Source organism: Folsomia candida, unplaced genomic scaffold (assembly GCF_002217175.1).
Source record: "Folsomia candida strain VU population unplaced genomic scaffold, ASM221717v1 Fcan01_Sc041, whole genome shotgun sequence".
Taxonomy (NCBI): Eukaryota; Metazoa; Arthropoda; class Collembola; order Entomobryomorpha; family Isotomidae; genus Folsomia; species Folsomia candida.
The window spans coordinates 1,081,778-1,094,038 of NW_019091233.1; the positions used below are offsets into that span (position 1 = coordinate 1,081,778).

General features: G+C 35.6%; 1 protein-coding gene across 2 annotated transcripts; it reads right to left on the reverse strand.

Annotated features, from left to right (window-relative positions):
• Positions 1-4,015: 4,015 nt before the first annotated feature.
• On the reverse strand, positions 4,016-7,347 carry LOC118433098. Of its 2 annotated transcripts, none has more exons than XM_035844695.1 (2): positions 7,161-7,347; positions 4,016-4,685 (listed from the first exon to the last, which is right to left on the reverse strand). In XM_035844695.1, the coding sequence occupies exons 1-2, from the start codon at positions 7,260-7,262 to the stop codon at positions 4,182-4,184; spliced, it is 606 nt and encodes a 201-aa protein (XP_035700588.1). In that variant the 5' UTR covers positions 7,263-7,347; the 3' UTR covers positions 4,016-4,181. The 2 variants fall into 2 exon arrangements, with proteins under 2 accessions (XP_035700588.1, XP_035700589.1); XM_035844696.1 differs by lacking the exon at positions 7,161-7,347 and adding an exon at positions 4,789-4,919.
• Positions 7,348-12,261: the final 4,914 nt, after the last annotated feature.

The following is a 12,261-nucleotide window of genomic DNA, read 5'->3' on the forward strand; positions in this document are numbered from 1 at the left end:
CAATTCAAAATGTCACAAATGTCTAATTTGTCATGTTTAAATGTCGGACAAATTGGACATTTATGACATTTTGAATTTGTCATATTTGTCATATTTGTCATATTTGTCACAAACTATAAATGTCTGACAAATTGGACATTTATGACATGTCAATATGTCAATTTGTCAATGACATGTCATGACGGCACATCCCTACTTACAATGTTACGTTTAGTGTTACGGGAGAGGGAAAAAGTATGCGTGGTGCCTTGCCGCCGCGCGTCATTTAAAACTCATATGAGGCAATTTGGATAAAAATAAAAATGATGCTGTAACGCACCCAGCATAGGCACTGCACCATAATCTTGGTATTATCGGCCACACGAATTTGCAATAATTGGCAAGTCTCTCCCTCAATAAAATAGTTGCACATGGTTAATTCACTGATTTGTGGACAGAGAGAGAAGACCACCGCGGGATAGGTAAATATTTTGCGGTCTCTGTCCGTCACTAATTTTGATACGGGAGGAAATTCATTGCAGCGGCACACTTACAAATTTTGCAACAGATTAGGAAGAGATACTTTGGTAGAAATTTTATAAATTTGATAAAAAAATGCCGGTAAATTATTTTCTTGGTAAAAAGTGGTAAAAAATCTTGGCCAAATTTCAAGTTGGTAAATTCCCGCATTATTTTTGTTGATATATGTAGATCCTTTAAAGTTTGTAACAAGTCGGTCGTATATATTTTTGGTAGTGATTTTATAATACACGTATTTTTACCAAATCTATATTATAATTTCCAAAAGTCCGTCCCGTAGAATTTTCCGTGACATCCGAGCATTCTGATTGGTTGCCGGCGTTCTGGCTCAACCAATCAGGGAAGGGATACGAATTTTGACTATAATTATTTTCAGTATCATTTTCAGTATCATTTTCAGTATCATTTTCAGTATCATTTTCAGTATCATTTTCAGTATCATTTTCGGTATCATTTTCAGTATCACTTTCAGTATCATTTTCAGTAGCATTTTCAGTATCATTTTCAGTATCATTTTCAGTATCATTTTCAGTATCATTTTCAGTATCATTTTCAGTATCATTTTCAGTATCATTTTCGGTATCATTTTCAGTATCACTTTCAGTATCATTTTCAGTAGCATTTTCAGTAGCATTTTCAGTATCATTTTCAGTATCATTTTCAGTATCATTTTCAGTATCATTTTCGGTATCATTTTCAGTATCACTTTCAGTATCATTTTCAGTAGCATTTTCAGTAGCATTTTCAGTATCATTTTCAGTATCATTTTCAGTATCATTTTCGGTATCATTTTCAGTATTTCATTCTTTCAGTATCATTTTCAGTATCATTTTCAGTATCATCATTTTCAGTATCATTTTCAGTATCATTTTCAGTATCATTTTCAGTATCATCATTTTCAGTATCATTTTCAGTATCATTTTCAGTATCATCATTTTCAGTATCATTTTCAGTATCATTTTCAGTATCATTTTCAGTATCATCATTTTCAGTATCATTTTCAGTATCATTTTCAGTATCATTTTCAGTAGCATTTTCAGTATCATTTTCAGTATCATTTTCAGTATCATTTTCAGTATCACTTTCAGTATCATTTTCAGTATCATTTTCAGTAGCATTTTCAGTATCATTTTCAGTATCATTTTCAGTATCATCATTTTCAGTAGCATTTTCAGTATCATTTTCAGTATCATTTTCAGTATCATTTTCAGTATCATTTTTCAGTATCATTTTCAGTATCATTTTCAGTATCATTTTCAGTATCATTTTCAGTATCATTTTCAGTATCATTTTCAGTATCATTTCAGTATCATTTTCAGTATCATTTTCAGTATCATTTTCAGTATCATTTTCAGTATCATTTTCAGTATCATTTTCAGTATCATTTTCAGTATCATTTTCAGTATCATTTTCAGTATCATTTTCGGTATCATTTTCAGTATCACTTTCAGTATCATTTTCAGTAGCATTTTCAGTAGCATTTTCAGTATCATTTTCAGTATCATTTTCAGTATCATTTTCAGTATCATTTTCGGTATCATTTTCAGTATCACTTTCAGTATCATTTTCAGTAGCATTTTCAGTAGCATTTTCAGTATCATTTTCAGTATCATTTTCAGTATCATTTTCGGTATCATTTTCAGTATCACTTTCAGTATCATTTTCAGTATCATTTTCAGTATCATTTTCAGTATCATCATTTTCAGTATCATTTTCAGTATCATTTTCAGTATCATTTTCAGTATCATCATTTTCAGTATCATTTTCAGTATCATTTTCAGTATCATCATTTTCAGTATCATTTTCAGTATCATTTTCAGTATCATTTTCAGTATCATTTTCAGTATCATTTTCAGTATCATTTTCAGTTTCATTATGATTATTAAAAAATTATTACTATCCAAAAAAGATCGAAGACAGAGATTAAAAAATTCCTTAGCAAAGATCAAAAAAATTCCCTAGCAATGTTAAAAAAATTCCCTAGCAACGTTAAAAAAATTCCTTAGCAACGTTAAAAAAATTCCCCCGAAACCTTAAAAAGATTCCCTAGCAACGTTAAAAAAATTCCCTAGAAACCTTAAAAAGAATCTCTAGCAACGTTAAAAAAATCCTTGGCAACGTTAAAAAAAATCCCTAGAAACCTTAAAAAGATTCCCTAGCAACGTTAAAAAAATTCCCTAGAAACCTTAAAAAAATTCTCTAGCAACGTTAAAAAAATCCTTAGCAACGTCAAAAAAATCCCTAGCAACGTTAAAAAATTCCCTAGCAACGTTAAAAAAATTCCCTAGCAACACTTAAAAAATTCCCTAGCAATGTTAAAAAATCTCTTAGGAGGGCTAAAAAAATTGATATAAAGTAATAAATTAATGATAGTTTCCTAAAATTGTGGAACCTAAAATTGTTCCCGTCTTTAAGACGGGCTTCTAGTTTAGTATAAGTTATCAGTTCATCAAATTTGACTAGCGTTTTTTGGTAACAGAATATTGGTATTTTATTCTGTTATTTTGGTCACAGAATATTTTCAAAATAAATTTACGTACTTTCTACATAGTTTTACGAATTTCTGTGAATAACTGTTTTTTTACAAATGTGGTCAAATTTGTCTACAATTTTGTTTCACAAATTGTGCAACTTTTTTTACCTTTATCGTATTTTATACTTTATTTAGTCATAATATTTTACTAACAAATTTTATAAAAATGTGTACTTTTACAATTACATTGTTTACCAATTTCTTGAAACTCACCTTCCCAACATTTTTCACCAGGATTTCGATCCTGTCACAGTTTTTCATTTTTAATTTCACCTACTCCATCCTCTCGTCGTAAGTGGAGCGGGTTTCTGGATAAGGCAAACCCTTAAAGTCCTGCTGGTGGTGGTGGGGGTCATGGCCCTCCCAATGGATGCAATTCATGACGGAGATGACCTTATCCCTCGTGGTGTTGTGGCGGATAAGTTCTTCTTGGGTCGGAGGTCTTTGTAGGAGGGGACACTTCCACATTTGCAGTTGTGGCGGGAGAAGAGGGGGCATTCTTTTGGGACCCATAAATATTCTGCTTCGAGACGTGGAGAGTAGTTAGTTTGTGGTTTCGGTGTTTTTTCTGCAGTGGGATTTGGTTCGGATGTGGTGAACAAGGGGGAAATATTTACTATTTTTTACTGCTTTCTCTCTTCACTCTCTGGCTGTAAATCCGATTTCCTCGGGGAGCTGACTGACGATGAGTTTAAATGATATTCCCTCCTTCGCGTTTTCTCCTTCTGCCCAGGAATTCATTTCATTTCGCTGCATTCGCGAGTAAATAATTTTATAATTATTTGATAATTTAATTTATTCTAACGTAACATGGTACGAATTATGTAGCATTGGCTTCTCATCCTCCATCTATCTATGCTATTATTTATGTAAATACATACATATGTATATATATACACGACTTAAGACTTTTTGTATATTCCAAAAATAATTTATTCATCACACCCAATTTGAACTAATAATTTGAAAAATAATTTTCTACGATACACATGCTTACACAATTGTATTCACTTAATTAACCCGAAATTCTGATTCAAATGGAACAAATAATTAATATTAGTTTACGTATTTATTTAATCCAAAAGCCGAACTTTGAAGTATTTCATCCCGACGGGCAACGTAAACTTATCTAATTGTCGGCAGACCGCGGGTCTTGTGCACGGAGCTTTTTAAAGAGGTTAAGAGCCCGTTTGGCAAGTTCGTGGGTTTCAAATTGGAATAAAAACTCCTTCTTAGACCGACGACTATTTTTCACACGTAAGAAAATTGTGAATGGTTCATCTTCTGTATTCTCATCAATGGACGTGATTGACATTCGTCCATGAAGGTACACCCCTCTGCCTCGGGGGATTGTGTCGCCCTCGTGACGCAGCCACACTTGTGCATTCGGTAGCGTTTGAAATCCTAGGAAGAGTCGACGTCCTTTCGGATGAAAGAACAGCGTGTCTGATTGATCGGAGAACGCCACCATGGCGAAGGTCAACTCGATCTCCCCATTGGAATCTGCCGGTCGGGCCTGCACTCCCCCACTTGTCGGTGCGGTTGACGTGCTCATTCCAGCGGGAGGCTGAGGATTCGTACTGCCGCCAGGTGTAGGATGAGGGGGAGGTGTCGTTGCAGATGCGCATCCTACCTGAAAATAATTTCAAGAAATTTTGAAATCATAAGTATAAAAACCGTTGAAAGACTAATAAATAAATAAAACCATTGATTTTTTTAGAGATCAGAGTACTTACAAAATCATTCATTATATTGCCTTGTGCAGTGACAGACAGTTGGAAATAGATAGCGGATTCTTAACCAGTTAAATTATCAACCATTCAAAATTTTGTGAGAGAATGAAATTCTACGGGGACTTAAGTTTTTTATACTGGCAATGACTTATTTCTGTTCAGCATAAATACACATGCACCCCGTAAAGTTTGGTTTAAAAGGTTGATTTTTTAGATAACTAACATGTAAGTGTACGCATATATACATATGTATGTAAGTACATATGCATCCCCATGTATCAACAGTAAACTCATCCAGGTCTATTTTTAATTACATAAATATGTACATACATGCGTGCATACAAAAATATTCAGGTTTTTCAGGTCAATAATTGGACCAATCATGACAAGGGTGGATCTGTTTTATGGATGCACTCTGTCTGTCCGTCCGTCTCCCTGTCTGCACGATAACTTTCGAATGAATTCGAATTTAAGCATGCGGACTTCACTAATGAGTATCTATTTTTGGGGGGAGGTTAGGTTCGACGATGGGCGTTGTAGGTCATAAGGTCATGGCGTCATGATGTAGAATTTTTGTGGTATTCATGTCAGATTTTTAGTTTTGACCGTTTTAGACGTATTTTGGGACGAATATTTCTGAAAGGACCTCCCTTTCGACGTATGTCAACATGTCTAAATTTTTGTCTCCACCGTTTTCGACGTACTTTGGAACGGGGATTTCAGAAATGACCTCCGTTTCGACGTATGTCTACATGGCGACTGTGTAGATGAAATCAAAGGTCGAAAATGTCGAAGTTGTTAGAAAATGGGCTGGAAGAGCGGACAGACACAAGGTTTCACCATTTTGCTACATTTCGTTTGCAACGGTTTATTATGTACTGCATATGTACATACGTACATAAATCTGGCGTGTTATATGCATGCCTACGTACATAAATATGTACATGTGTTTCTGCACATGTATTTATAACCATTAATCTTTGACAAGTAGCGTAATTACAAATTTTTAAGGGTGGGAGTTGGGAAATGTTAGGGACCCTTTACCGTAATTAATGAAAATGAAAATCAACCTTTAACGTGAACGGATATCAGAATGAACATTCTGGTTTGCAAACCATGACGGTCTATGTCTGGCGGTGAGTCGTATCTTCAGCACAGAGAACGGACTCTGTGTGGGCTCCACTCTCTGGCATTGTCAGTCCGTCTGACCGGGCTCACCCGACCATTGAGAGGAGCACCCACCCCGTACTAACACCGAGCCGAGCAGGATTCACTAGCCTTTCCCGAACCCGAGCGGTTACCCGTCCAAGCCCTTCGGATCCATCATAATGCTTAACCTCGTCCCATTACAGAACTCAGGCAAGCACTCTGAATCAACTAACTAATGAAAAATATTCAGAGTTTTAAGTAATTTTATAACACAAAATGCGGACGAACACCATTCACATCAATTTAACTACTTAAAAGCAAATTTATGCGAATCTTATTTTGCTAAAAAATATAAATCTAACAGCAGTTATTTTTTTCCAAATCGTAAATTTTACAAAATTTTTCGAAACCCTAAAATTTGAAACCTTGCGGTGAGAAATTAACTAATATTTGGTAGTAAGTTTGAATCTTTTTTAAGCGATTGTTACTATTACCCGGTAGTAAATCTTTACTAGCGCGATAGAGTCACATAATGACTCCCCAAGTTAACGATTTGTTAAAAATTTATTTAGGGTGTACATACATGTATACACTGAAAACAAAATAGTACCGATCAACTCGGCCAGTTTTCACTATATAACTTAACCGCCTTGGTTACAAAATTGATTCCGAGTAGTTAGGAAATTTTAAAGTCCAGTTACAACATTAAAACAGTCGGTATCAAACTTATCACCCCTTGGAATTAACTATAATCAAGGCGATTAAGTCATATAGTGACACCGGGCGGAATTGATCGGTACCATTTTGTTTTCAGTGTACATGCAATTCCTTCGCAAAGTGCATACCAGGTTCACCCCAGCACTTTTTGTGACTTGACTTCTACAGCTTGCTAGACCAACGGGTCATAAACAACGGTTGGGTCGTAATTTGGGCAAATGCGCGTAAAAATTCAGCGACTTTTGGGCTGTGCGAAGTGAGGAAAATTGATTTTAGATTTCGCAGGCATCAACTTGAGAAAACAAGAATTTTTGTAATTTTTGTACCTTAGCCAAAGTGCCGAACTAAGCTTTGTTTACCAAGAGTTAGTGAATCAAACTGCATCAATATGTATTGATGTCACAAAAAGATCTGGGATGAACATGGTTTTGCGCGCTCCTAACTATCCTTTTTAATGGCAGGAGGAAATTAAATAATTATTTCTAATGTTTTAATATTTATCTCATCACCTTTGTTTCCACTTTCACAACGGCAACTTCCAACATGGTTGCAGTGGTTGTGGGGCTGGACTCTACTTCTCGCTTCACATGGTTCAGTGGGTGCGACGCCATAGCCGTTAACACTACGTGTCAGTCGGTAATGTTCTATGTAATTAAATTTTTTTCAAGAAGAAGAGCACACTGTGGAGATGGCGAGGTTGGCAATGATACATTTTATATTGAGCTGGAGACATTCTTATTTAATGGGTAGGAGAAAAGGGTTGCTTGGTTTATTTTAGGGAAAGGGTTATTGGTTTATTTTAGGGAAAGGGTTATTGGTTTATTTTAGGGAAAGGGTTATTGGTTTATTTTAGGGAAAGGGTTATTGGTTTATTTTAGGGAAAGGGTTATTGGTTGGACAAAGCGTGTATAAATAACCATGAAAGGTGACATTCTATGTAAAGTTAGTTTTATTTTTCAGAAATACATAAAAGCATAAACGTACGAACGTATCTGTAAATAAATATTTAATATTTAGAAAAATATAAAGAAACAACATGGTCAAGGCGTAAATATTACAAATTGAAGATATGTAAATCCATACACATGAACTGAACTAATCCTAGGTATGCAATGTAAATGTCTTGTGCATACATAATAAATATGTACACAGATATTTACTTAGCTTATAAATTCAAAGACAGATTTGAACTTAACTACCAGATATAAAGAGTTCCTTTATAATAAAAATGTTCAGATGTACATATTAACTTCCATGCTGTAAATTATGGACCCATTAATTTATGCATGTAGAGATCTATGGATATGTACATTCAAATATTTGGACACCTGTTTTTGAACTTCTTAATGAGTCCAGTTTACGGTGGGCGAAATTTTTAAAAATATGTGGTAAAATAGACATTTATTTATTTATCGTGTTTCCGATTAAGTTTTAACAACCCTGAAAATAAGTAAACTAATTACTTCTTTGTTTGTGAAATGGGTTGGCTAAGCTAAGATTGTTGTTTTTTATAACAATAGTGTACCTACATACATAAATATATATGTATGTACGTTTGGATACGAAACGATCATAAAAATATGGTGTTCCCGCTCATGTAAAAATAGTGACTCCTTGTAATGAGTCGTTGCATACACTCTCAATAATTCTAGGATAAAATTATTACTATTTTTATTTCCGTGGCATAGAAATAACCATTGACTCCCATTAGGAGGCAAATTTATCACCAAAATTGTCAACATCCAAGGTGACAGACATTGTATCCCTACTAGAGATAAGTTATTTCCTTAGTGGAAATAAATCGTCTCCATAATTATTTCCAGCAGTTGGCAATTTATCTCTTTGAGAAATATTTTCCACCGACCCCAAGCCAACTTTTAGCGGCGGTTACTTTGAGTTGCTCACGTTTCCTCCACCTTCTACTATTTCACAATGGAAAATATTATAATTGTTAGAGTTTTCCATCCCTTAAGAGGAAAGAAATTAGTTATTGGGGATCTAAATTATGAAGTATTTTCCACCGAAGGTACATAACTTATAATAATATTAGTCTTTGAGTTATCTTTAAATAAATTAGAATTAATTAGAATTAATTATTTGTTCACAGTAAAAGAAAAGTTTTCCATTGACCTTGATACACAAATTTCATTCGAAGATGACCATGGGGCTGAGGTCGACAAGAAATTTATCCATATTTAATTCAAAAAAACACCTACCCCCACATTGAAAATCTTTGGGGAAGAATTACATGTTATTCATAGTAAGTAAATATTTCAACACCTCGTCGTACTGGTGCAGTGTTATTTATTTGGGATTCAATAATTTATTCTTGCAGGTAACAATGCACTTCCCCTTGTTGCGGCTGAAATATATCCGTCCTACAATTTTGAAGAAATCTAGATAAATAATTTTAAACAGGTGAACCAACTTTATGTGTGCTTATATTTGTTCCATTATTATAATCATGTCCTATATTAATACAAGGCATGTTGTGATGATCCTAAATTGCTAACGTTCATTGTTTCCAGATAATTGAGACTACAATTCAGCACGATAATAAACTGGAGCGGTTAGTCGAGGATTCCATTCAACAAGGATGTGTAACTGCAGAGAATTCATCCATTCTCATCAAAGATCTCGTCGCCAAGCTGATTGAGCTAAAGGGGTAGGTCATTAATTTAATTCATTAAGTTGTACTTTTTTTGGAATCAGTCAACATTTGGAAATCGTGTTATGATTTCGCCAACATCCAAGGAACAAAAGATATTTGCGAAAGCAATTCTACTTGTTATTCCTCCGTGGCGCTATCCGGGTAGTAAGGACGGGACGGTCAGATATAAATATATATTTTAATAGTTATTATATTTTTAATTAATTTTAATTAATTATTTAAATAATTAATGTAGGATATTTTGTTCGACCAACTTGGACGAGGTGGCCTGATTCAAGCCAGACTGCGACATGTTCACAAATCCCTAAATAAAGATAAGCCAAAAGTACAAAGAAAGCGAGGAACACCCAAGACGGACGATTCGTCGCCAAAACGTGCAGCCGTTGGATCGGATGTAACAGAAAATTCGGCAGAGTATCTTGTTTTAATTCAAAAGCTGTCTGGCCTTTGTCCGAAGACAGCCGAAAATGAAATTAAACAATGGATGACGGAGACGCTGCCACACCGTTCAGCTTTAACGCTGTCGAACCAGCTTAACATCCTCAACACCTACAATAAATTTACAGATTGTAACTATCTGGTAAGCAAATATTTAGTCGGATAATTGGACATTGGTTTGACATTATTCTTTTTAAACATTCTTATTATTTTTATATAATGATTGGCAGATTAATTTTGAGTTCTCACTGATACACGAATCTTCTGTCAACAATTTTCTTGACATCTGGCCATCTGCTGCCCACAAAATCTTGCAAAGGGGACCAGAAATCAACAAATCTCCAGCCTTGAAGAAATTTTTTTTGGAAGAGTCATGTAAGATTTGTATGAGTGGATTGTGGTGTGAGTGAACTAAAAATAAGTGACTATATAATGTTTAAATTCTAGACAATTGGGATACGCACATTTCCGCCCTGTTCATGCTATTGCATCTTATTCCACCTGCTGCATAGGGACAAGGGCGAGGAAGTCGATCAAATATTGGCGACGCCAAAGAACTTCTAATTTCATTTTTTAATGTACACTCTTATTACTCTCTTTAATAATTACGTAAATATTATTTTAATTTTTGATTATTCTACATGCAGCTTGCAACCCCATTAAAATCAATTTTGGACACATGGGCAGATAAGGCAGTAGTTTAGTTTAGGGTTAGTTTATAAGTTTATTTTATAAACTTTTATAAACATTTAAAATGAATATGAATTCTATATTAAAGCGATCAGTTTTATGAATATATTATAAGATTAACGATAGACTTATAATTGATATGTCATCAACTCAATGGGTGCATGTAGGTGAAGGGGGCCAACACGGGAGCGGTGGTGAGAAGATGGCGGAGTGAAACTTTTCTGACAATCTTCCGTCCAAACAAAAGGCATATTAGTACCCGAAATGGCATGAAGGGGACGGCAAACGTCGGAGAAAGCCGGGATCCAACGTCGGTAGAAGGAGCATAGACCAATAAATGAACGCAATGATTTGGGTTTTGTGGGACGGAGAAAGTTTTCAATGGAAGAAAGTTTGGAAGGGTCGGGGAGGAATCCCTCGGGGGTAATAATGTACCCCAGAGTTTTGACGCGCTGATAGCCGAAGAATGATTTGGGGTTTGAGAGCAAGGTTGGTGCGACGGAGACGGAGCAGAATTTTTATCAGGTGGATTAGGTGCTCCTCAAAAGTTCCCGAATAACAAAAAAGATCATCGACGTAAATGAAAAGGTGGCGTAATTTACCAAAGGCCATGTCCTTGAAAACGTAATTTAGAACACGTAAAAACAGGGGAGGACTATTTTTAGCTCGCATCGGAACAAATTCAAACTCAAATTGCCCCTCGTTTGTCACAAATGATGTATATTTCTTCTCAGATTCGGGGAGCGGAATATAAAAAAATCCATCTCGAATATCTGCCGTAGAAAACCATTTTGCACCATGTAAAGTTTGGAAGAGATCCTGCATGCAAGACATAGGGAAAGGATCAGATTTGGCAATGGCATTAATCTTCATATATGCGACGCAGAATCGCCAGGAATTATCTGGTTTGCGAACCAATACGACCTGAGAAGCCCAAGGACTTGAGCTCTTGCGAATAATTTTTTTGTCGAGAAGAAGTTGCACCTGTTCATTAATAAATTGTTGTTCTGCAAAACTACGTGGGTATGGCTTGACAGCAATAGGAGCAGCATCCCCAACGTCAGCGAGTTTGAGGTCTCCTGGCATGGGCCGTGATATTCCGTGTATGTATCCTACTTAGCATTGATCAAATTAATCACCTTTGCCTGCCAATTGAACATAAGTGTCCACCAATTCTTTGACAGAATGAGATCAGATTGATGTCCACATGCGTAACCGAGTCCAACACAGATTATTAAATATTTTACAATAAAACATTTGTTTGAAGTAGAAGGAGTACATAAATTTATTTGGATGTAAATACTTATCTATTCGTTGAGATACTACCTTAAAAATAATTTACAAAATTTTATATCGCTAATTGATAATTTCGTAAGTATAGCTTGCAGTGAATGGTTGCGGGGGCCCACACTGGAACGTCCCTTGGTAGGTTTTGGCATAAATTCCCTGGGTACTTTTTCTGGAATATTTTTTCATATTTGAGTATTTGGGCAACAAATACGTGCACTGTAACAAATATTTAGTGACCACACCCCCTGGGGGGTTGACCACACCCCCTGGGGGGTTGACCACACCCCCTCCGGGGGTGTGGCGCTGAAACTTATTCCAATCGATAGATCTTTGAAAACTAATCCGATTTGGTATATGATACTGACCTGTAGGTCACTCAGGTCTCAAGTTATCGGCGTCCAAAGTTCGAAATTTTGCGTTTTGCGCGCAGTTTGTGACTCTGTGGCGCATTTTGCGACAACATTTTAGCGTACTTATATATGCTATTCCATGCAGCCTACCATTGGGTATAGTCCCAAGAA